This window comes from Pezoporus wallicus, unplaced genomic scaffold (genome assembly GCF_028554395.1).
Source record: "Pezoporus wallicus isolate ANWC-B61680 ecotype Strahan unplaced genomic scaffold, APGP_CSIRO_Pwel_v1 contig_7293, whole genome shotgun sequence".
NCBI classification, from domain to species: Eukaryota; Metazoa; Chordata; class Aves; order Psittaciformes; family Psittacidae; genus Pezoporus; species Pezoporus wallicus.
The window spans coordinates 649036-676439 of record NW_026637242.1 but is presented as its reverse complement, the minus strand read 5'-3'; the positions used below and the strand labels follow the sequence as shown (position 1 = coordinate 676439).

General features: G+C 36.3%; 1 protein-coding gene across 1 annotated transcript in view; it reads left to right on the top strand.

Moving 5' to 3' along the window:
- Positions 1 to 21462, top strand: part of ISOC1 (isochorismatase domain containing 1) — a 68791-nt gene extending 47329 nt beyond the window's left edge. The window contains exon 5 of the mRNA XM_057404382.1: positions 21382 to 21462. Coding sequence (XP_057260365.1) covers positions 21382 to 21453 — 72 coding nt within the window. The 3' untranslated portion in view covers positions 21454 to 21462. The remainder of the gene's footprint in view (positions 1 to 21381) is intronic.
- Positions 21463 to 27404: the final 5942 nt, after the last annotated feature.

The following is a 27404-nucleotide window of genomic DNA, read 5'->3' as shown; positions in this document are numbered from 1 at the left end:
TGAAACTCTCTACCTTGCTTATATTGCACATTTAATGAGTAATGTATTACAAATGTAATAAGTAATCTTCATATTCACTTTGCAAAAAGAATCACAGTAATGATTAGAAGTCTGCATTACTTGAGTATGACAGTTTATTATCTGGTTTGGTTGTACCTTATTTATACTTACATATTCACTTAAGCATGTTACACCTCCAGCCAATAAGGAACTCTGAACACTCTTTCTTCAGTCAAGCAGAGCTCTTTTGTGTTAAGGTAGTGTTGAGAAAACATCTTCCAGAATGACAGACGTGTGCAACAGCTGAGCTCTGAAGTGTCTGGCTAATTCACAATATTTCTATACTTTCGTCATGAAAATACTTAATCCCTACCTACCTTTTTTTACCTGTCAATAACCCCACTATGAGCAATTCTCTCGGCAGAGTGCTTTACTGTGACTAAATAAAAGTTAGTAATGCCATACTGACATTTCCTATCAAGCATGATAAGACCACCTTATCTGAGTTTTTCTTTTCATTTCCTGCCATAGCTTCCTCCTCTAGAAAAGCTGAAGGAGCTTTTATGCAGTAGGCATGTCAGGTATTGCTAAACTATCTAGTCCATATGATAAAACTGTCTTACTAAGGTAAAAGTTAGGACTCACTTGTAATTTTCAACCGTGGAAAACACTCTTCTTGTTTTTCTTTTCTTTTTTTTCTTTTTTTTAATATATATAGTTTTCATCTATGTAAGTATTACCCTCCTGGGTAAAAGGGATATTGAGATGCTAAGAAGCAGGAAGATAATGTGACCTGCTTATTGTACTGATTCATAGGAAAGGAATCCAAGGACATACAATAACATGAAGTGATCAACAGGCACTGATTATTAGCATAGTTACAAAAACCATTCTGTGAATAATCCAGTGTCTTGTTTCTGTGATGTAGCACTTCAACATGTGTAAGGAAGGGATGTCATGCTCACATACAGCCTAAGGAAGCTTAACAGATGCTGCAGGTGGTGCAGTCCCTCTGTGCATGTAATTTTGCTTTTATAGGATTGACTCGTGGATGAATCAGCCATTAAAAATTATTTAATATATTTCATAATTTAGGGCACTAGAAATTACTGGGGAAAACTGAAGCAGTTCAAACACATTTAAAATTAATCTCACAAGTTGTTTATTTAGTCAGTATAAACTGAGAACTCTGGAAAAAGATCAATCTCCTCTCCAGTAACCACCCACACTGTCCCTTAAGCTCTGTGCTATCACAACTACTTCACTTCCCTTTGCTAGTGTCACCATCTAAATATCATCTAAATGTGTAAATTGGCAAAACTTATTCAATAATTTAACTCTACCATTCTGGTTAAGGTCTCCAGTTGCCTGCTTAGATTACAGTGACTGTAACATGAAGAGCTAATCAGCTATAATCAGCTAGTTAGCTTGTCCTGTGATTGCACTTGTCTGCTGCTGCTTATTGTAGCCCTTCAAAAATGCATGCACTCTTCTCTGTAGTGAAGAATTAAACTGATAATTACAAAACAATGGGTAACAATGATGAACAAAGTTCTGCAAAATAGAAACAAATACTGAGGAACACAGACTATATTTTGGTTTAGTAATATTTTGGTTTAACTTCAAATTTTTTGGGTTTGGGGTTTTTGGTTTTGTTTTGGTTCATTTTGTTGTTTTGGTGTTTGCTTGGTGTTTTTTTTTTTCTGATAAGAGCTTAATTCTAGGGAATGGCTATGTACTATGTTGCAAGAGGATGGCCTGGGAGGATAACTGGTCTGGTGTTTGTGGTTAGACTGAAAATCAGGGAAAGTATTTGGAAATATCAGTATCAAGACATATAACTAGTAAACTCTTTAAATATATTATTTTATAAATGCTTTTTATTTAGCTAGTTTATGGCTAGGAAAATGATGTACACATGTTCACAAGTGCTTCCTTCTGTTCTTTTCTTTTGGTGGGGGAAAAGTCAGGTTTGTTCTGTGTTACTGTTTCCAGTGTAATTTTGTTTCCAACAGTAAGTCAATTCCTGCAGCGTATGATCTTGGATATCTTCCCTGGTGTGCTTAAGCTTCAACAAGAAACCGTTCTTAACCTTACTTGGTAGCAATGGTCTGTACAGCAGAAAGGTCAAATGCCTTCGTTCCCTCTTCAGTGAGATAATTGGTAATAACTCAGTTAAGGAAGCTTGCAGATTTTTAACCAAAACTTCCTAATGTGTTGATTCAACTTCAGTTTAGAAGATCACATGGCACATGCCAATGGGGGGACCCAGTCCATGACATCTCTCTTTCAAATTGATAACCTGTCTCAGCTAATATATAAGTAGGCACACACAGATAGGCACACACAATGCATATTAATATGCATTTACACACACATAAATATATGCATATATACAGATATGGGTATTTGTACATATATATATGCTCATGAATATATACAAATGAATATAAATACATATAAATATATATAAATATATATTTGGACACATATGAAACAGTTCTAGCTATAAGGAATTGTGAGTTACAAAGGTGATAGACTCCTATAATCAAGTAGGACATTTCAGCCCATGATTCCACATGTTGAAAATTTGTAAATTTGTTTTCAGGTATTGTCCTCTGGTATGCTTACTGTTTCTTCTGTTTTGGCGTACGTCTGATAAACATTATTCAGCTGTTACCCAGATCCTGAGGGCAAAAACTGGGGGAAAAAAAAACAAAAACAACAAAAGCCAACAAAGGGAAAATGTATGTGAGACTGTGCTCAAGACGGTTATGTTGGTAGTGTGTTGGTAATGACTACTGGCATTTTGGCATTACCCTGTACTGTTTCTGTCTGGCACATGCTTCTGTACTTGTATATAATGTTGCGTCCAACATTGCAAAAAGCTTTTCTAGGCAAATCAAATATTTGCAATTAGTGTTTTCCTTAGCTCAGGAGGCTGTTAACCTGTTAGAGGAAGGAAAAAGACTGTTTTGACATGATTTGGTTTTTGATGATATTTGTAATTTGTCTTCTCCTTTTATTCAAAAAGCTGACATTAGTCTGTTTACTTACTCTTTCCCCTTGGCTCTATGGACATTAAACTCAGGGATGTGTGTGCACCTTACAGAATAACAGAATGGTTGATGTTGGAAGGCACCTTGGGTAGTCATCTGGTCCAAACATCCTGCTCCAGCAAGGCTACCTACAGCAGTTGTGAAAGGCCATATCTAGAGTTTTTGAATTGTCTGAGGAGGAAGACTCCCACAACATCTCTGGGAAACCTATCCCAGTGCTCAGCATTCTAGGTCCTTCCTCTATACCTGTTATTTTACAGACGGCGATCACTCCTGCTTTCTTCCAGTTCTTATTTGTCATTACCACTAACCAGGTGTTCCTGATCTTTTCAACTTGAAAAATGAGGAACTAAACTTGAATTTCATTGAAGGTGCACATTCCTGGTTGCACAGGAATGGACTTAATGGTGCTCTGTAATGCCTGTTACTGTAGCATAAGTTAATAACAAATACCTGCTGGGAAGGCATTGAATTAATTACTCCTTAGCCCAGAAAAATCATGTGGTTATCCTCAGTTTCAAACCTTATATTTACTTACTTCAGATTGTTGATGTTTACCTTCTCTTTTGCAATTATTAAGCCTGTTGTTGGAAATACTTACTTGGCAATAATAAATTGAATGAGAATTAGCTACTCCTTTCCTTGCAACAAGGACTGTAGGACAATGAGGAATGGCTATAAATTGAAAGAGGGTAGATTTAGATTAGCTATCAGGAAGAACTTTTTACTGTGAGAGTAGTGAGACACTGGAACAGTTTGCTCAGAGTTGTGGAAGTGCTCAAAGCCAGGTGACAGAGCAGCATGGTCTAGTGTGAGGCATACCTGCCCATGGCAGTGGGTTGGAAGAAGATGATCTTAAGGTTGTTTCCAACCCAAATCATTCTGTGATTCTATGATTCAGTAACACTCTACCTGAAAGAGTGTCATAATACTCAACAACCGACAGATGAATTTTCCTGAGAAGAAAGGCATCTCAAGCTATTCACTTTTCCACTCCGTTTCCTCTGGAGAGCACAGTTTTGTTCTCCAGGCTCCCTTACTCCAGTGAGGGAGTCCCTGGCTGTAGTGCATCATCATTTCAGGCAATAAAGATGGTGTTTCATCTAACCAGGCGTTCTAACCACGTGTTTCATGCAATGAGAAGGAAGAACTGGACTTAGCAATCACAATCTACTGGAATAAAATAAAAGTAAGTTGCCTCTCAAGTTTTGTGGTGTGGCATTTAAGGCTTATTTCTTTAAGCATAATATTATTAAAAGTAATTTTAGAACCAAGAGAGTGTATGAGAACAGATTTCTTTGGAAAAAAAATGCATGAATCGTCCTAGCATTTTTTCTCACTGAACTCTACTTAGGCAGTTTAAGGATATGAAATGTGCAACATATATACTAGCAGTGCATAAATCAGGATTCTGTTGTCTGTGTCTAATGTCTAGATCAGGTATCCTGTTCAGTTTAGCAACAGGCCAGCTTGTAACAGTTTACCAACTACTATTGGTAAATCTGTACATACACTTTTGAGTTTGGATAGATTTCAAAAATACTAATGCCATTTGCTTTTCTAGTCTGCAAAATGACTCATTAGCTCTTCACGTACTGTATGTAAATTACGAACTAGAGTATTGCAGCTATAAACTTGAAGACATTTAGTTACTTCAGTAATTTGATTTATTTCAGTATAAAACCATAACTATTTGACTCATTATAAAGAGTAATGGTCTTTCTTCCATTAGAAAACAGCATTATCTTGGTAGAGTACAGGATTGTTAACTTCCATGATTCTATGATTCCATTATTCCACGTAAACCACTTTCTCATCTTTCAAAATGAATTCCACATCTTTAACTACTTTTCAGGTTATAATACTGATATTTGTAAAATATCTTGATTGACTTTGAAAAAGTCATATAGAAAGTAACAAAAGTTCATTCTAGATAAGAGAAAGTTCAAATGCAAATCTGTATATAGTTGTATCTGACCCACCTGTCTTATATTAGTAATATTGTATTCTATTTTTTTTAGAACTGGCACAATAATAAAAAAATAAATAAAATAAATAAAAAATCATTAATTACTTTACTTTGAGTAGACAATCTTGATGATTTCTTCCTTTTGTCTTCAGCTTTTAATTTTTATTGCTGTCAGTGGGAATTCCATATGTCGATCCAAGATTAAGGAGGAATTTGTGCCTTTTAAAATACATTGCTTGACAAAGATGCATATTATTTAGAGTTCTGGGTACTCCTCTTTACGCCTTTCAGTAGTTCTGGATTTGATGATATTTGCATTCCATTTTGTAGGAGTTCAAAATCATGCTAGTTGTAAAAATTAAGGAACGCTTAACATTAGGTCTTATATGTATGAGAGTTACAGACGGACACATTCTACTCAGCTTGTATTAAAGACAGCATGTGTAAATATCAAGAAAAGAGCATAATAAATAAAATGGAAATAGTATTAGCAAGTAACATCATAGTGGATAAAATAGACATAATTTTAATAATCAATTTAAATATCTATTTACAGACAAATATAGCCCAATTTGCTTGAACTCTGAGAATAATTGCTCCTATAAAGTCCCTTTATGTGCTTGCAGAAGTAAGTTTTTTCAAAGATAGTAAGATTAACAGCCCTTGTCTTTGAATTACTTTGAAGGAAATTTAGTGTTAAAGCCTTGAAAGCACTGTGACACAAACATTCATTATCCAGTGCAGCCCTGAAAGCCACACAGCTCTACACTGCCTTTAAAAATAATTTTTCTGTAATATAGCAGTTTAAATGATGGAAAGACTCATCAGCATGATCACTGTGCTGAAGTAATAGGTTAGAAGAGTTGCAAAGCTGCAAGGCTTAAACATGTGGTCTTTTGAGCTACAAGGTTGGACCGACATTCCTGATGAAGGTAACACAATTTATACAAGCAGTAATTTGGTCTCTTTTATGTGATCCAGAGTAGAAATGAGGTCATCATCTCACTATTAAAGAGGTGGATTTCTAATCTCAAACTTTCTGTAGAGTCCCAGCATCCTTGAGCCTTCCTCTTAACAGATAAGATCAGCACCTCACATGTTCCTGTGGTTCCTCAGAGGCATATGGAAAGCACAGCTGGTCAAATTTGACACAGTGATGAAAAACAGAGACTAGAATTCTAAGTTATTTTCTTTTCTCTTTTTTTTTTTTTAACCCCAAATTTCTCTTTTAGCTAGGAAGAAGGGTTGGCAGAACTAGAAAAGAGAAGTCGATGATTAATCTGAGTCATCCCACCAGAAAATCTTGGCAAAACCCAATGAGGTTGCAAGGAATGACCAACTTCTTACTTTGTTAATTTTAAAATTTAAAAGAACTGGCCTAAACAGAAGATACTATCACAGCTTTTTGGAGCTGGTAGGACCTGAAGTTGTTTATGTAGGGAAAGCTAATTAAATATTAGAAAAATTGGAAAAAATTATTAAAAAAAACCCAACTTTTTAATATTTTCATTATCAGAGATAGTAAGAATAACACTAAAGCTGTCATAAGGAGTTCTATGAAATGACATTGTGTGTTTAGCAAGATTTATCCTCCAAACTAAGCAGCAGGACTCTTTTTTTGCTTTACCTGCATACTTCAGGAGAGAATTGAAAGATGGAGCTATTGCTAACAGAATCATTACCATATAATTAGCTCAACATTAACTGAAATGCAGGACAAATTAATTTGCTTTAAAATAATTAATTACAGCTATTTGAGAGATGTAAATATTGTAATATCTTTTTTTGTATTAAAAAATTACGCAACTTCTTAATTAAAAGGTCAAAAATGTTTATTTTGCAGTGATTACTTCCATGTGATGGCTAGATGTATTTTAATGATAAAAATAACATTTATTAAAATTGTTAATTAATAATAGTTAAACTATTTAATTTAACTTTCTGTAATTAAGTATGGTTATGTAAGAGCTATTCTGTTCTAATAATGACATCCTATACCAAAGCAAAAATCATTTTAGCTATAGTGTCATTTCAGGCTGACCATAATAATGCTTGCTTGTTACAATATCACAGTAATTAGGCACCCTGGATTAAATTAAATCCCAGAGCAAAAGGAACAAACTCCAGTGATTTTAAGGGAATTATTTCTTCATGTGTTGGGTCAGCTTCTACTACCCTTTATTTATTATGCAATACCCTGTAACACCCCTCTAGCTTCCTTGTTTTTGCTGAAAGCACTTTGGCCTAGTATATTGAAGTATGAGACTAAAAGTGTTTTAGTATTTAAAATGCTGAATTGAATTGGTTTGACAGATGTGAAAGCCCACTTCATCAGTCTATAAAGTATTATTGCCCTCTATTCTTCATTGGTATCTAATCTCTGTGAAGTTTCCACCTTCTATCAGAATATCTGAATGCTGTGTATTGAAACTGAGTCATGCAATGCCTTGACAATAGATACCCAAATAACTGCATATTAAATATAGAAGAATTTAGATAAATGAATAGTGATACTGTAGTCTTTCTGACAGTGTAGTACTTCCACTTTGTTTTGTGCATTTGATTGTTTATTTTTTATCTATAGGTACAATAAAAGAGATATGGCACAAGATAGTCATATGGGTTTCAAGAGTTAAGGTTCCTTGGCTATAAAAATATGTGGAAACTACCTTTATTGATTGCTTTGTGCCATAAAAACTTCAAAATAAACTATAAAACTACATAAAAGATTTTATTGTGGAAAATACAGGTTTTCCAAACATTTGTCTCAGAGAAGGAAGGTATGTGTAAGGCAAAAAAGAAAAGAAAGGTTTTTGTCCTGAGTTACACCTGCCAGACAGTTTTCCAAGCATGTGAACCAGTCACAGTATCACATAAAGTCTTATGTTAGAGAAAGGCTGCAGGAGGCTTGATCCTGTACATGCAATTGCTCTGTTGGACTTGTGCAGGATCCCACTTGGACTGTCAGGACTCAGTGAGGCATAAAGCCAACCAGCTCTGCAAAGATTTATTTGCCAGGATCAGAGTTTTAGATGGTGAACATGTGAATTTTGTTGAATGGTTCATTAATTTTTAACAGCTTTGAGGGGAACACAAGTAACAAAACTATTAGTTTCACAGCTCATGGATCATAACTCTTAGAGAAGGAGAGAGTGAGCACTGTAATTCCCCACTGAGGGCTCCTATCATCAGAGCATAAACTTCCTGTTACATGGTAGGGAGGCATCTGGCTGCATTTGGCAACCAGCAACAATTACTTTAGAAGCTGGATTTGCTACAGTGCAAGGTTGTGGGGTTTAAAGAGTTATTCATAAGAATACTAATGGTTTCTTTTGCCAGTAGTTTATCAATGTTGGAATATATCCTTAGACTCTTGAAAATATATCCATACCTCTAAGTGGATTTGAGCTTTTAACAGGGATTAACCCTGAAAACAGGTCATCTTTTTCTCTATGTCATTTTTGAATTTGAAAGGTAGTATTGATACCTGCACTTTTCAGTTATTGGACTAATTTAAAATGTTTCAGGTTTTGTTTCTCCTAACAGTGCCAAAAAACAGGTAAAGGTAACCAAGTCTATGAAAGTAGAATACTGTTCTCTTCAATGCTGACAGGCCTGTTGAGAGGATCCCTCAATAGCTGGAGGAAAGAACAGCAAATCCCACTTTTTCCCTATGAGTGATTTCCAGAAGTAGCATACCTGGAAAGCTCTGACCTACAGTGCAACCCCTGCTAGGCAAGGCAAGACTTCCAGGACTGTGGCAGAGAGGTCAATGGATAGAATGATCAGAAAGGAGAATCAACAAATGAGATTAATAGGATCACTCACTAGGAGACCAAACTGTAAATGAATACTCTTATGGGAAGGAAAAAAAAGACTCCAAATTAAAACCAGGTTGATGTGACAGGGCTAAGAAAAGTGGAAATTAAGTTCATAATTAGCCTGAGATATTTTCTTTCTGGAGTTAAAAGTTTAACGGAGGCAGTTGACCAAATTTTGTCTTTAACTCTTTAAATACTATACAAATTTGAAGTGGGTTTCCTCAAGATTAAAAAATAAGCTTTAATTAATATGCAAATTTAGTAAAATACGTATTCTTACTAGCTTGCTCAAACCTAGGACTGGCATAAAACTTGAGATTTTTGTTTCACCTGGAACTTCTGAAGTATCATAGTTTTGTTCTGATGCCGAGCAGAGTTGAAAAACCGAACATTTAGAATGCTGCTCCCAGAAAAAGTGCCAAAAACTTTCAGTTCATTAAAGAATTGTGCATTTCCTGATGGACTTCCTATTAAAAAAAAAAAAAATTGTAACATCTCAAAATGTTTCTGTTTGGCTTGCCAAACTGCCTTTCTTCCTCCTTAGAGATAAAATGAAGGAATGCTTTTCAATTCTGCAAGTATCAAGCAGATGACATCTCCTAGATGAGGACCATAATAAGGCTTGGTAGGAGGGAAGGAAGCACTTTACTGCAGGAGAGCAAATCTTCAATGGATCTGGGCTCAGAAGAAGGAATCTACCTTGAATTACTCCTGGCAGGGGGCTGCTAAGAAAATGTTGAACTGATTAAATTTAATGAAAAAAAAATCTGACATATTAAATACATTATATCAGTTCCATTGATATTGATGAATCCATGAAGAATTTTTAAGCCTAAACAATACATCTTTTCAAATAAGTCTTCAATTAGGTAGAAAATGTTGACCAGTTACATTTGAATTTTTTAATAAACCTTCATATTAAACTATCTGTTGATGGATACGGATGTTATATTTGATGCCATTTCTTTTGACAAACAGTAGAAAATTTTGAGTGTGAATTAGGTTAATTGACAGAATGTGTTCAGAAAGTGCTGTCCCTAAACCGCTAATTTTAACATACCCAGCATCTGCATTTCGTTAGATTTAATTCATGCAGAATAATTCCTGTAATTTACAGTAAGTATTGAAAGCAATTTAAAACATATGTCTCATAAACTGTCTGCCATAATCTATGTAGATTTCTTTCTACAGCGCAGATGCTTATGCCCAGGATGCTAAAGAATAGGTTTAAGCACATTTTTGCATTTACTGAAAATCTCCAAATTTTTACGTCAATCCTTGACGTCTGTGTACCATATACAGCTATCAGCTAGTCTTTCTTTTTATGGTCCCTAAATAGCTATTGTGTGATTCTGAGATCTGGAATTAACTGATTTTTCCTGGGAGCATCTACCATGATGACGCACCACTAGTTTAGCTGGACAAATGTACTCAGCTAAATTTATAAGAATGGAAATGGAAACATTTGTTTATGGGTGAATCCATCCCTTTTTGGATGTGCCATGCATTCCCATAGCCATGTCAGATACTTGATAGCTCTGTATATGTATATATGGCTCTTCCTATGACACTTTTTAGGGAAAACATATCTGAGGAAAAACGTATCTGAGGAAAAACACTGGGTATAAACTAATTTAAAAAGTAGAAGTAGAGAGATGATGAATGGTACAGGATAATCTTTATTTGCGTTCTGGATGTTAAGTTTGCTTAATCCTCTGCTTAGTATGTAGTGGAAAACCCAGTATCAGTACTCAGGTCTGTAGAAGAGCACAACACAGCTATGTCCTTTGTCCTGGAAATGCAAGAAAAAGAGTCAAACTGTTGAAAAGAGTGATTTAATTTCTTAGGTCTTCAGGAAACACATACACATGCATATATATATATATATATATATATATATATATATATATATACGTACACACACATGTATGTTCATAGATATCTATGTAGATAAATATAAAGATAACTACAGACTTGAACAGCGGGCCAGCTCCCACTGAGGTGTTTTGACTTCTTGCTCCAGTATCAGATAGTTCTCCAACTACATCTGTGTCACCATCATGGGACTCAGTTTTACTCCACCTAAGTGATAATGTTCATCTGCAGCAGTTTTAGAGGTACAAGGGAACTTCTAATGTGACAATCTTTACATTGTTTTATATCTTATATTCACATTCAACATTGGTGAGTGTCCTGATGTACTAGCAAAGTTTAAGTAAAATAAAGGTAAAGTTTGTTCAATAGCATTTTGTTATGAAAAGTTACAGGGAGCTTATACATCCAGCAATCCTTGCCCCCGTGATTGAACTTCTTCGGTAAAATTCCGGCACCACTGCAATCAGCTGAGGTTTTTCCATTCTATCCACTGGGACAGGATACCCCTCCTGTTTCTCACCATGTAGTAAAATTAAAAAAGAGAAAACATTATCTTTATGACTTTTGCAATGTCAGTGTCAGAAAAGTGTTTTGTCTTCTATCTCTTTTAGTTGCAGATAAGATGCTATCTCTTAGATAGCAGGCCATTAATAACAAGGTAACTGATAATTAATATGCTAATTATTTGTAGTGTTGAAAAAAAAAGTTTCCTTTCCTTACAGTGAAAAGAAGATAGAAGTCAGACTTTTCCTGCCCACATCTCTGAAAAAGCCACATGTGAATTAATAACCATAGAATCATAGAATCGTTAGTGTTGGAAAGGACCTTAAGATCATCTAGTTCCAACCCCCCTGCCATGGGAAGGGACATCTCACACTAAACCATGACATCCAAGGCTTCATCCAACCTGGCCTTGGGCACCGCTAGGGATGGAGCATTCACAACCTCCCTGGGCAATCCATTCCAGTGCCTCACCACCCTCACAGGAAAGAATTTCCTTCTTATATCCAATCTAAACTTCCCCTGTTTAAGTTTTAACCTGTTACCCCTTGTCCTATCACTAATGAAGAGTCCCTGTCCAGCATTCCTATAGGCCCCCTTCAGATACTGGAAGGCTGCTATGAGGTCTCCACGCAGCCTTCTCTTCTCCAGGCTGAACAGCCCCAACGTTCTCAGCTTATCTTCATACAGGAGGTGCTCCAGTCCCCTGATCATCCTCATGGCCCTCCTCTGGCCTTGTTCCAACAGTTCCATGTCCTTTTTATGTTGAGGACACCAGAACTGCACACAATACTCCAGGTGAGGTCCCACGAGAGCAGAGTAGAGGGGCAGGATCACCTCATTTGACCTGCTGGTCAAGCTCCTTTTGATGCAGCCCAGGATACAGTTGGCTTTCTGGCCTGCAAGCGCACACTGAAGCTGGCTCATGTTCATTTTCTCATTGACCAACACCCCAAGTCCTTCTCTGCAGGGCTGCTCTGAATCTCTTCTTTGCCCAACCTGTAGCTGTGTCTGGGATTGCTCTGACCCAGGTGTAGGACCTTGCCCTTGGCATGGTTAAACTTCATGAGGTTGGCATCAGCCCACCTCACAAGTGTGTCAAAGTCCGTCTGGATGGCATTCCTTCCCTCCAGCGTATCAACCAAACCACACAGCTTGGTGTCATCAGCAAACTTGCTGAGGGCGCACTCAATCCCACTGTCCATGTCAGCGACCAATATATTAAACAAGACCGGTCCCAACACCGATCCCCGAGCAACGCCACTCGTTACTGGTCTCCAGCTGGATATTGAACCATCGACCACAACTCTTTGCGTGCGGCCATCCAGCCAGTTCTTTATCCACCGAAGCCAGTTCTTTATCCATCCTCCTGACCTTTCTGAAACATCCATCCAAAACCTACAAAAAGCTACCAGGAAACAGGAATTTCAGTCAGTAGTCCCTATGGTAGTTAAGCACTGATTGCTAAAGTAAAGAGCTCTTTGTCACCTGAACACTTCCTTTGATTTAACTTGGAACGGCTGCTGGAAAATTATTTGAGTTGGCGTTTCCCCATCCAGTGATTTCTGTGTAGATCACCTCTAAGTAAATATGTAATCACAACAGCATAGAATTATGTTAAAATCTGACTCTGAAATAGTGAAAGATTTAGTGGCTTTGTCAAAGTGACCAGAAATATTTTTTGTCATAATGATAATTGGCACTTTAGTTTTGAAATGTGTGGTATTATGTAGCTTAGTTTGCTAACACTGGATGAAGATAAGACTGAAAACAAAATAAAAATGGATTTTCTTCTTCCTTTTCTTCTCAGAAAAATATAAAGAATTCCATTTGTTTAATCACTGACTTCATGGCTCATGTGTGGCCTTCACATGCATTTGGAGGTTAATATTATAAACCAGTCTATTTTTCTTCTATGAAGGGTTCTTATCGTTCAGCATCGTTTGATTTGGAAAAATTCGTTTCATTTTTTTTCCCTGCCTTACTATCAGAATATTCTAAACTAGAACTACTGATATCAGTATGAAGAATAATTTTTTGTAGGAAATAACTTCTCTGTGATCTTGAAGATTAGACCGGACAATCTGAGATAGAAATATCACTGTCAAGAACTGCTTTCAGTAAGGCTCAAACAAGAATTTCTGAGGATTCCTACTTGATGCTCTTGCCTTTTCACAATTGAGAGATACTTGAAGTAGGCATAGAATAGAAGACAAGCCTTTTATGGCCCAGTAGAAGGAGTTCTGTTTTACTCAGGTTAGATATTCCTAAAGATACTTATATGGCAGTTAATTGTGTCCCCTCCCTTCCCCCTCTCCTCCCCTTCCCCTTCCTTTTTTTTGCCTCTTTCTTTTCTTTCTCTTGCTTTCTATCAAATCTTGCAATGAATTTCTGAAGTACTAGAAAGCTGATAATGAATGCACAGAGATTTGGATCATCAGTCAGTTCCAGGAAAAATACTGGAACAAGTAATCATTGTATTGCAACACAGCATTATCTATAGTCTAGTTTCCAATTTCCAAGAACAGATTTTATTTTTTAAAATAAACATGTTTAAATACTCTTATGGACTACAGGGACCATGTAGGTCAATATGCATTTTAATTTTGCATGTATATTTTCATAAATATACAGTGTTACATCAGAAATAAGTAGATGCAATTTTTCAGGGGTAGTACAGCAGGGAATACATGAAGTTCAATATATCTCATATTTCTTTTTAATCCTTTTTTTCTGAAAATTATTTCCAGTCTTCAGTTTCCATCTTTATTTTACAGTGTCAAAGATTTTATGGCTTCAAGAAATCACCATGGTGACCTAATATGGAAAAATAATATGCAAATATAAAAAGTCAGAATAACAGGTAACATGAACAGAACTTGATGCAGAATACTTGAATTCTGAGACTTCACATAACAACATATCTCAGGAATTATGGTGAAATTTCTCATCTATATATTTTACTTCACAAAGGCAAAAATATTTCTGAATCCACTCCCATTTACTGCTGCAAGAAGTTTCTTTTGTCATTGATTTCCACGAGCTTGGATCAAGATTAATAGCACTCTGAAGTGTTCGTTAACTGGAAAAAAAAAAAGTATCTGTTGATTGTTTGGTTATCTCCTTAAAAGGCTAATAAGGGCCTTTCTGTAGACTATATGTAGGGGTTTGAGTGCCTCTGTTTTTTTGCAGTTTTCACCTTGCAACATTCAGCTAAGCTTTTCTGCACTCTCTTTGTCAAGAAATGTGTGACTGACCCTGATACAGCAGTTTACTTAAGTCTGCAGCTAACTGAGAAGGTGATCAGCCTGTTGAGACAGAAGATTTCTTATAAAGAAGCTATGTAAAAGTCTTAATCCTGCTTCCTATAGGGGTCGTTGACAGTTTTGCATTTGACTTTGTGGGAGCCAAATTGGTCCCTGGTTGAACAGAAAACAATCACTCACTGTATAGTGAGAATTTATATACTGCAAAAAAGAGTGTCAATTATTAAAAGGGACTGACATAACTAAAGGTCACTAAGCAATTTTAGTAGCCTTCAGATTTAGTACTCAGGGTTTTTTCCTTTTATGCAAGAAAAACTCACAGTGACTTTAGTAAGAGTTTTTCTTACTTAAGGAGTACAGAATTAGGTACTTAGTTGAGAACTAAAGCAGCATTAATGACTTCCATATGTCATTGCATAAACCTCACTCATATGCTTTTGATTTAATGGATTATAAAACAGCAAACAAAAATATTCTGTGTAACTTTTTGTGAGAAGCAAAAAGGCTGTAAATATCATGGATGAGAACAACTGGATTTTAGTTAGATGTGCAGTAATTGTTTGAACTCTGGAAATGATTTCTACAAAACAGTCTCTTGTTCTTTTTGTTCAGTCTATCTGTCTTACATACTGTTTCCATTCTCTTGTCTTCACCTTTTTTATTTCCATAAGCCCTGTGGAGATATTATGTCAGCACTTCTTGACCTCATGTGGTGAAGTTGTCAATGTTGAATTAAGTGGTTTTTATTTTTTAATATAACCATACCAATCCCATGCACAGATCTTTCATGCAATGCCCTTGGTTATATAGTGAAGTGAAAATGCATAGGGTAATGCTGTAACTGAACTAAAATGAGAATGTGGAAGCTAGCAAAAGAATATGAACTTGTTACATAACAATTGACTCAACATACGAATAGTGTTCACCTCTCAGTTTTATGCAGAAATCCTTAAACACAGACACAATTCCCTGCCGTAGAATATGGAATTGCAAAGAGAGCAAGACTGAAAAAGAAAATGGACATAAATCCCTTTGTCACTGAATCTGTAAATAATATTAGCAGCATCTTTAAGTACTAAAAATACCCCTTTTCCTTTGCCCATAAGGATTATATCAATGTATCATATAACTCAGTCCTGTAAGGGGAGGTGTCTAAAGTGGACTTCTGCTCTGAGCTCAGAATCTAGGATTTGCAACTATTTGTATTCTCTAACTCAGGTTTCCCTTCATAGCCGTTACTGGGGTTCCTCTTTCAGATAGCTGTAGGCAGACAGCATGAAAAGAGCTCCTATTTTTGCATTTACTCTATTCAAAAATTAGTTTGTAATTTACCTGGATATTAAACCATTAAAATAGTATAAGCCTTAGATCATGATACAAGGAGTTGATATTTTTCATCATATTTATTTAATGAACTGCACTGTGTTACGTTCTTACTGACGAAATGAGTAAGAAAACGTAAATATGGTAGTCTTTTAATGAGCTGTGGTCATACCAGACTAGCAGTTTTCGAGCAACCTTGCCATGGCTGGTGATTTATATCAGAAGGTCAGGAATCACTCATTTAGAGGAAAAAGGTTGACATTGACCAGCAAGGCTGTAAAATTTAGCGGCTTGTGTTAAAACCAGCAAATAATGAAAGATCAATTGGAATAAAAGGATCAAGGCACTGGAAATATCTGCAGGCCTCTTCCTGTGGATTACTACATTTTAAAGGGCTTTACTGAGGGCATTGTCAACTCTTGAGGAAGGAAGACAAGTCAGTAGAAAGAAATGAAGAAGCAATCATAATTTCATACAACTGTAATGTAATATTCCCACTGTCTACAACCTAAATATTTTCTTCAGTAGTTTATATATCTCTTTCCCCACTAAGTTAGAGCTTCCTCAATTGTACACTTCCAGGCCTTTGACTTCCTCCACAGTTTGACATGATTTCTCTCTCAGATCTCCTCATTCTTTGAGTAGTGTCCCACTCAGTGTGGCTGTTCTTTGTAATATTGCCTGCATGGGGCACTCTGGAGCACTGTCTTTTGAGTTTATCAGAGGGAAATGAGACAATTCATGGGAAACAGGTTGTAGGAAAAGAATGAGTAGCTGGTTATTATCTCAGAGCATCTCCCATCTCTCACAATTCCTCTGAAATCCCAATGGAGTGTTCCAGCTAAATGATTTGGTAGCTGAAGTATTACTCATCTAATCATAAACTGTTTATATGTCATTGATGAGGAATGCTGCTTCTCCATTTTGATTTTAAAGAAATTATTTAATTGATGTAAGCAAACAACTGAACAATCCCCCACTCAGAGATTGCTAAAACATTCTGTCTCCTCTCTTTTGGATTTCTGATTGCTAATACCAGTAAGCAATAACCTGCTATGTAAACTTGATAAAAGAAAGAAACTACAGTGACAGCAATCAGTCACTGAAACAGCCTCTCAAGGGACATGGTGGAGTTACCATCATCACTGGAGATTTTCAAGACATGGTAGGTCAGGATGATGGATAATTTCATCTCAGCTCCTTTTCCCATGACAGGTTGGACTAAATGATCTTTTCATATCCCTTCTAACCTCAGCTGTTCTAAAATTCTATCAATAAATTAAAAATAACAAAAAAGCCACACAAAAGATGTAACTCCATAAAAAGAACCTGTGTCTTTAAAAAGTTATTGTCTTAATGTTGGAAGGAAGTTTTCAAGGCATTCAGAAGTGGAGGCAGGGGTCATCTTGGACATCTCTGTTCATTGCCCTGCACACTTAATCGTCTACAATTCCCAGGAAAACAGACCAGGAGCTTGTGTCTCAGCCAGAAAAAGGAAGTCCTTACAGTCTCTAGAGGTATGCTAGTCTTGCTGGCTTTCTAGACAAGGTTTTGATACCTAGGTGAGCGTCGAAATTCATTGCAAATCCTGAGTCTTCTTATTGGAATTTACTACTATTTCATCTACCTGAAAGTAGTAGTAGTTGCTCAATATACAAATAGTTGTAAAAATGTGTATATTTGTCCTCTCTACAATGATGTCATTAGAAAAATAAAGGGGAATATTGTATGCGATGTATTTCCTGGGGTACACTGCAGGGCAGTTTTAGATATATAGCATGTTACAGTATTATTAATGAAAAATTACTGTGAGGCTTTTTGAGTATGTAGATAAAATGATAACACAAGATCAACTAAAAAGTGGATAAGTTGGATCAACATTATAAAAAAATTAGTCTCCAGACACTACCCCACAAACCCTCTGCATTTATTTTTCATTTATAAACTTTGGTGGCAGAACATTGATCACATTGTGTCAAAGACTTAAAGAAATATCACTTTGAGAAGGATTTTGTTAAAGAATGTCCTTTGTTAGCAACAATGGTAGGAATAATGTATAGGGTGTAACATATACATAGGGCATGGCTTCCAGCTGTTTGGCTCACAGCTATTACGTGCACTGTGAAAGAATAAGTGAGTATTTCAATAGTGCAGCAAAACATTTTGGAGTCCTTTGATTACTCTTTCTGAAGATGTAAGGAAAGTTTCCTTTCACTATTCATTCTGAGGTACATAATAACTTCTTCTAGGCAGATACAAAAAGAATAGAATAACCAGTGAGTTTCTGAGAGTAAAGATAGTTCAAGAAAATCCATTACCTGTTCCTAGATATAAACATGTTTTCTGTCTTAGAATTGCTAACGTTCTAGATGGAAATGTGATTTCAAGTTAGTAGTACAGTTAATATATTTCAAAGTCTTTTATTCTGGTATTGATTTAAATCTAGGTAAGTATAAGTGAAATTTTGGTAAATCCACCTTTTAGGAGAAATTATATTTGTGAGAATTGTCTCAGGTCAGTGTGTATTAAAAAAGTGGCTGTATTTTTCCAATTTCTGTCCTTCTGATTTTTTTTCCTGTTTTATGCCAGATATTCTTCAAACTGCATTTGAGGGAACTTCTTTAAGGCAGCCTTATTGTTTTTACAAGACTTTCGAGCAATCACATTTTCAATGGGAAATAATTTCTATTTCTTCAGCCATTTCTTGTTCATGTGTGTAAACTCTTGAAAATACCCAATGAATCCATATTTCCACTTAGGAAGAAGTGTATGTGTCCAGGAAAAAAACAGAAACTGAAAATGAAGGTAAATGGTACATAACATTTGACTTTTAATGAATGGGTTGAAAGACTGGGTTGCTTGTTCTGATGTCACCACATCCCACTGGCTACAGTACTCTTCCAAATGAGAAACTTGAGTTTTAACCCAAATATAAGGACTTTCTAAACTACGTAATTCCTTATGACACAACGTTTTAGTAAACAACACTGAAGTATAAAATGTACAAATTGGACAGTGTGTAGAAGGAGCTTGGAATTAATTAAAGGGGACCTGATATACTTAGGCAGATTTGAATCCTATTTGTGAACCTGCATTTAAAGGCTGTTATTTTGGCCATAAACACAAGTACAATTTACAAACAAGAACTTCTCTTGTTAACCTCCTAATACTTCTGCCAAGAAATTTTAGAATTGGAAGATAACAGAAAATGAGACATGATTTAAGAGGTTAAGTATCTCTTCAGTCTGCTCTGTGGGATCCAGCCTGGGATATGCAAGTGGCTGCCAACCCACCAAAATATAACAAAAGTTAAGCAGTGAAATGAATTACAGTCTTTCTCCTAGGTGTTTCATTTCAGCAAATGGCCTGTATGTTGGAACAAGATACAAACAGAGTAATTATGCTTGTATATAATGCAGGTCTCTGTGTGTTTGTGTGTGTATATGCTTTATTACACAGTAAAATGAACTTGTTAAACCATTTTTTTTGCCATCTTTGCATCCAGATTTCATTTAGAGGAAAAATGACAGGATTTATCTCTCTTACTGTCATTTCAGGAAAACATTTATGCTGGGAGAATGGCCACTTGGAAATTGGGGTTTACCCAGTGAGCCTGAGCATAGACAAATAACTGTTTTCATTTCTTTGTGTTATTCTGTCCAGCTCACTGGTATTCTGCATTCATCTTACAGCACTACATATGACCCATCCTTATACCTGAGGTGAAGCTATTCACCACTACTATCTTCTTTTCCTCACCAGCATCATTTTCTTTTTTGTCCTGTCTTGCATTAATAGTGTTCTTGGCTGGCCTTCTGCATTAGTCTTCACTGTTATACTATCAGAAGTTATTTTTTTATTTCAGCTAATTTAGTCCATGATTTAGCTGTTTATTTGCATTGCAATTGTAAGGAAAAAAAAAAAAAATGCATTGATGGCCCTGATTCTGAGTTTGGAACAGCATGAGCAGAGCCCCAGGCTTCTAGGTAGTTGCTTTAAAAATAAATAACAAAAAGAAAGAGAACAATAAGACTCCATAAAAGCTCACAGGTTTGTTCACATGGGTCTAGTTATGGGATAGGGGTCCAAAAGTTATGTCCTCACAGATGGTCTGTAAATAACTTCTGTTTGTCTAGGTGCTCTTTTTTTAAAATTTTGGTACTTGTGTAATTCATGTCACTATCACAACATGAGTGGGGGCTCCAAACACATAATTATATGTCCAAACCATTGTAAAAAGTGATAAAATAACTTCTCAAGGGTCACAGAAGAAGGTTAGGGCAGAAAAAGAATGGAATTTGCATTTCCCACAACCTTTTGCAGTCCTTGAAACACTGGTACATCCTTCTGTTTCACTGTGGCTGTCAACATTGTGACTCATAAATTGTCCAATCTGCAGTCAAGCTTGAAAGCTTTAGTTATTAAAGATGGGTAATTTGTAAAAGAACTTGAAGGAACTTGAAGGAGTTAAATAAACTTGCAAAAAACGGGGCTTTAGTCAACAGTGACCAGCATTTGTATTGACTGTGCATTGCTAATTATGCAACTAAATCTCCTCAGAATTAATTTCTTCTGAGAAAGAAAGGTAAGTGGTGGATACTTTTCGTACATAACTTTTCCAAAACATGCACTGTCCTGTATGTATGTATGCTGAGTTACAGACAACCGGGCTTGGAAAAAAAGAAAAAATTCCACATCTGGGATAAAACATAAAATCAATGGGAAAAACATTGCTGATATTAGGAACGGTACAATTTCACTTTCAAATTTTTAACTCTGAGTGAACCATTTAATCCATATTTTGTAGTTAAAACCAGATAAACAGGTTTAGATATTAAGAAATATGAAAAGATTGTGTTCCTCTGTAAGGAATTCTGAGAAAACAACAAAGTGAAAATGCTTCATAAATAATTATATAAAGACTGATTTGCCCTGCCCCAAAAATTGTTTCTTTAGCTAGATTAATTCAAATTAAACCGTTAGATTTAGCTTATGCTGAAGAAATCTCCCCTCTTCTTTGTGTTTTAAGGGATTCTGATAGGAACAAAGGATATTTGTCATATATTTCAAAGTATTTAACAGTGATATTGTAGAAAAATAATCTTCTTTAGAAATATTCTACGTATCTTAAAGTCACTGGTTTGTTGATTTGTTGAGAGGGGGTTTTTGTTCTTTTTTTATTATTATTTTCTCATCACTAAAGCTTACCTCATTCATTGGCACTTCTCTTCTTTCTGGAAAACTCTGACATACAATTTATTTATTGTAGTTTCACAGTTGTTTCTGCTTCATCTGTCACAAAGTTCTCCTTACACAAGTGCAGAAGTATGCAACAATGAAAAATAACGGCAGGAAAACACTTAAACAAACATTTCCAAGGCTGGAAGAGAGTTTGGTCTGGCATGAGAGAAAAGAATGAAGGTTCAGGTCATGGGGGTAAAATGGGTTCTTTATTTTTTTTTAACCTATTTTCCCCTCCTTTCAGTGATATCATAAACCAAAACCTTCTACTAACATAAAACAATAAGTCACTGCTTCAGTGAATTTATGTAGACCTGTATTTCCAGGAGCTGGTGAAACTAAGAGAGAAGCCACTCTTACTTTATGAGGCTGAACTCCATCAAATTTTTAACAAATGATTAAAAAAATGTAACTAGTTATAATAATAATTTTAAAATTTTTAGTTCACTAAAATGCACCTTGGACCTCTGCCCAAGACAAATATGTTAGATTTTGCTTTTGAAGTATCTACAAGTGATGGTCATTTATCATATCCTCACTGAAGTGTCTCAAGTCTAAAACGAAAAACATTGCCACTGCCTTCAAAGCATGTGAATGCAAACAGCACTTGGGCATTGATTTTAGCTGCAGATTCCCTCCTTGCAGCTAGTGCAGAGGTCATCAGGCATAGAGGTGAAATGAGTTTCTGTCTGCACTTATCTCCTCTTCCACTACTTTCTAGTACAAAACTAAACAGTGTCTTAAAACTGCTTAACCTCATCTGCTTGACTAGTAAGAAACAGAAGTATTAAAAGTCACAAAGATTTGAAAAACTGGTTTAGAAGCAACCATCTCATGCTTATTGTTTGCTGTCTTTTATTTCTCCCCAGAAACCAACTGTACTTCTGTGAATGGGCTTAGGTAGGTGTCTTACTAAGTCAAAAAATGGATGAACAGGCAGTTTATGAATAAATCTGGGCTGAAAATCTACACATACACCTCTTTAAATATTTCCTCAGAAAGCACTTCAAGAGTGCATGGACCCCCTTAGTTCTAAGAGATGGTGTTACACAGGGCTCTGCTGCCTTCATGCTCTCCTGATTCACCAGAAAGCTTCTAGTTATCGTCTTCCTCTTTTTCCTCTTCAAGAAGAAGATAATGAGCTTTCCATTGTAAGATATGGAACTGTGGAAAACCAAGCAAAATGATACATAGATGAATGAGGAGCTGAAAACCAAAGTGAATATTTAAATTTTTTAAAAGTATATATTTAAATATTCACGTAAAATTAGTCAAAAGCAAACTACATGTTTCATGATTTTTATCACTCTAATATATATATGGTCCCTCTTCTGTGCAGAAGACTATTCTAAAAAGAAGTTTGGGTCCAAAAATTGACACAAATACCTACGTAGCTAGACACCCAGAGATGAACAGCACTGACTCCAGTGGGACTTACATGCATAAATACTGTTGTAGAGCTGAGCCGTAGTACTTAGCACGGGAATGGTTAATGACATATTTGGGATGTCTTGCAGTTGAAGCTGCCTAAGTATGTTTGAATTATTAGTGGGTTAGCACAGAAAGCAGAAGAGGCTACTTAAGCATTTCTTACCCTGTTCAAGTTGTTTATCAAGTTCAGCCAAAGTTAAATGTTGTGTTCAATGCACTTCAAGTTTTATAGCTGGTATGGGGATAGATACATGAAGGGCTGGGCTACTTCTGCTTGTATGCAGCAATTGCTAACTTTCTTTTGCTCATTATTTAAAGCTGGTCTCCATAGGTCTCAACTATTTGGGACACATACATATAGCAACACCCCTATGTTAATATGGCTCTCCTGAGATCACAGCTGGGACACAGTTTGTATGATTACACAAAGAGTTTTCACTTCCCAGAGTTTGTTTCTTAAGTCACTGTAGACTCAAAAAGCTTGGTTTTGCAGCTTATGCCCACTTAAATTCTGGAGATATCTCAGGGAGATAACAGTTTATTGATTTTATTTATTTTTTTAAATTAGCCCTGCTGTGATTGAAAGGGTTTTTACTGTAAAGACTTTTAAACCACTGCTATTTCTGAAGGAATAACAAATCAATATGTTCATATTCACCTTCTCTTATTGTCTTCCTGTGAAAAAAGGATGTCCATTACTGCATTCATACCAGAGGGTACCATTTGCTTAAAGCTGCCATCTAAGCTGCTTGTACAACAGCTATTTAACCTGCTTCAGTTGAAGTCTTATGTGCTACTGTAAACAGACTAAGTACTGGATGTACCCTGGATCCACTTACTTGAGCTGAAGTAATTAATAAGGCAAACCGGATGAATATCTCTACTACCAGATCTAAAGGGATTTGCTGCCTGAAGGAGTCTGCAGTGGAGGACTGTAATTTCCTGCATTGACATGGCTAGATTTAAAAAAGAATGGCCAATGCCTGAAAGTGAGCTCCCAGGCTAGTACAGATGCAACTGAGAGTCCTGAAAACCTCCAATTCCTTTCACAGGAGAGTCTTCTGCAAGTTCTGATTCTTGATTTGCTGTGCCTAAGTTTGACCTTCCTGTGTCCAACATGCATAGTTGTACGTGTATGTACAGTCTTTCAAACCAAAAGTATTTCTCTGCTGCTGTAAGTGGCTCACTATTTTATCTTTTTTCATATGACAGGAGGTTCTTTTACTGTCCTTTGATTCCTTTTGAAGTATTTGTCATGGTTGCCCTAAAAATCCAAAGCCCTTATCCTGTGAATGCTTTAGTGCAGGCATTTTTCTGTTTCCCCAATAGACAGGGTATACCTATACATCTGCAAAGGTGTACAGATGTTGCCTACTGAGTGAAGAGATATACTGAGGGAGTCATCTCTATATGCTGGTAGAGAACAAACCAGGAGAGGTCTAAAGCTATCAGGAAGTTCTCTGGTACTAAGTGAATAAATTATGTTTCCTATTTAGTAAATAAATAAATCCTCAATTCATATTTTTAAATTTATTTATTGCTTGCAAGGATTTTTCTTAGGTGAAACTTTTAGTTTCATTCTTTTTAGTGCTGTCCTTGCTAAGATCCTCCAAAAATTAGTTGATTCACACTCTTCTTGGTTTGCTTTTCTGGAAAAATCTGAAGAAACACGGTGAACTTTTGGTGTTTGTCATATCATGAAAGACAATCAGAATATCACATGTGAAATACAAAGAAAATTAGTTGTACATCCATACCATCTGTTTCATTACCTTTCCAAATTTACCTGTGTGTTGGAAGAAGAAGCAATTCAGATGCTGCCTATTACTATAATGTCCCTAGCTTCCAAGGCTATGATTGGTGGGAATGCAGTGCTGCTATCAATCTCCAACAATAATATGAAATAATATTTACCAAAATACATAAATAATGAGGCAATGTTTTGTTTTGTTGTTTGTTATTTTTCTTTTTTGTCTCCATTCTCCTTTCATCATAAACTTTAGAACTAGTTAGACCATCTGTATTTTGACAGCCAGACATTCATTTATTAACTATCTCACAAAAGTGCTGCGGTCATACCTTCTGTCCCTGAAATTCAGCTCAGTGGGATGGAGAAAGATACCAAAATGGTGTTAATAAAGCACACAAACAGGAGAGTAAAACCAGCTGTTTGGTGTGCAGCGGTCTTTGCACAGAAAGCAGTCTGACATACTACACCAGTACGGTACATATTGGATCAATCCCTCCAATTGTTGTATTAGATATATAAACAACTGAAGAAAGGCTGAGCTGCTCTCCAGCTCCTCTCCTCCTTCTTTTTATTACCCAGCTGTGAGAATTTATGCAGACAGTTTTATTGATGTAGAGTTAGTCCTGTTTTGTAGGATAAAGCTCTTAGCATGTCACAGCCTCCTAATAGGTGATACTTTGCAGTTAGGAATCTGGTCAAAATTCCTTTCTATCTTCCTCCTTCTTCCCCCACCCCCTTGTCTGTCTTTAGCTTCATAATTTACTTTTTTTAAAAAAACTATGAAATAATTGCTGAACACTTGCTTACTCTTAAGATTTGTTATGGTCATTGCAAAAAAGTGTGTATAACCTATATATGGATTGGATTTTTAATATATTGCATATATTTTATACCTTTTGCATGATGTTGATATTTCCTATGTAATGCATGGCCGCACGTGGTGCATATGACCTACCTTGGCACAATGCTGAGGCCTTATTGATGCTCAGATATACAGCTAGTAACTAATACTTCAAGAAATAGAGAAAGATACTCTTAATCCTATCCATTCTTCTATTTACTGGCTCTGCAAATGTGCAAATACTCATAAGTATTAAATCACTAAACTAGTATAGCACATATTTTTCTGCAGAAGTACATGATTATTTTCAAAACTGACTGCAAAAATGATTGTTAAAAAGGAATGGCAATTTAATCTAATGGGGCTAGTCTCACAGCTGAGCTTTGTAGGTGATGAATTTACTAATGTCTTTCACTGATCTTGCATTGGTCTGCTTTTTTTTTTTTTTAAATTTTAATTTTAATTATTATTTCCCTCTCTCATTAGAACTAGCAAGCACTTTCTCCACTGGCTCATTGCTGAGAAGGGGTATAAAGAGGTACCTTGACACAATAGCAGTGGCCAGACTTGATAGTTGCTCCAGCCTCTTCACATGGCAGTCACAGCCTCTGATGAAGATGTAGTTCAAGGAGATGTAGTGGAAGCTCTGCATCTGTAACAGATTAAAAGACAAATCTTGAACTCAAAGCAGTGCTACCAGTTCACATGATTCCTATTGTTAATGTTGCAGCATTTGTTTCTTTGTTTTTCCGAAAATCCTAACAAGCAAATACTTGTGATTGAATAAAAATTTTAACTCAGAATATAAATTTCTAACTCCCATTTTACCACCACTCCTCCATATCTTCTCCCCAGCCTCCTAAAATTCACTCTTAGATTTGAAACTCTATAGACTGTAAGAAAAAAGAAATTAAAAGCTATTTTTCTACCCCATGTAGTAGCTGATAGTAAAATATTAACTACTTCAAAGGTTGTATAGAATCATATAATCATAGAATACTTAAGGTCAGAAAGGACCTTAAGATCATCTAGTTCCAACCCCCCTGTCAGGGGCAGGGACACCTCACACTAAACCATGTCACCCAAGGCTTCGTCCAAACTGGCCTTGAACACTGCCAGGGATGGAGCATTCACAACCTCCCTCAGCAACCCATTTCCAGTGCCTCACCATCCTTACAGTAAAGAACTTCTTCCTTATATCCAATCTAATCTTCCCCTGTTTAAGTTTTAACCCATTACCCCTTGTCCTGTCACTACAGTCCCTAATGAAGAGTCCCTCCCCAGCATCCCTGTAGTCCCCCTTCAGATACTGGAAGGCTGCTATGAAGTCTCCACGCAGCCTTCTCTTCTCCAGGCTGAACAGCCCCAACTTTCTCAGCCTGTCTTCATACAGGAGGTGCTCCAGTCCCCTGATCATCCTCGTGGCCCTCCTCTGGACTTGTTCCAACAGTTCCATGTCCTTTTTATGTTGAGGACACCAGAACTGCACACAATACTCCAGGTGAGGTTTCACAAGAGCAGAGTAGAGGGGCAGGATCACCTCCCTCCTTCGACCTGCTGGTCACGCTCCTTTTGATGCAGCCCAGGATACGGTTGGCTTTCTGGGCTGCGAGCACACACTGAAGCCGGCTCATGTTCATTTTCTCATTGACCAACACCCCCAGGTCTTTCTGCGCTGGGCTGCTCTCAATCTCTTCTCTGCCCAACCTGTAGCTGTGCCTGGGATTGCTGTAGGACCTTGCACTTGGCATAGTTAAAGTTCATGAGGTTGGCATCATCCCACCTTACAAGTGTGTCGAGGTCCCTCTGGAAATCTTTATCTTTAGACTTTCTCAATAATTTTTTCTGTCACGTTGCCATTAGATTTGAAATATATTATAGCACTGAAAAATTACGTTTGTATTGCACATGTGTGGTTAATCTAGTTGATAGTTAGACCATAAAAGAATTAAGGACACAAATCATTGAAGGGTGTAAATGTTATTGTGTGTATCAGTAGTAATAGTTCAGTTTTTACAAACTGGTAGAAAATTAGGTGCATGACAATTCATAATAATGACATTTTCTGTCATTTACTGAAGGAGCTGAGAATTTTAACAAGTGCAAGTTTATTTAATTAAGTTTAACAAATTCCTTTAAAATTATTATAAGCATTGATTTTATACAGATTGAGAAAATAACTAGAGTTTCGCTAGCCTCAGAGTTTGCATAATTGGTGTACTCCATACAGAGTTTCAATCCATAGCTAGTTTCACTAAAATCACTGGCTTTACAGGATTTTTTTGCTATCTCTTAAGTTCTCCACTATTGAAGCTGCAGGTGTGGGA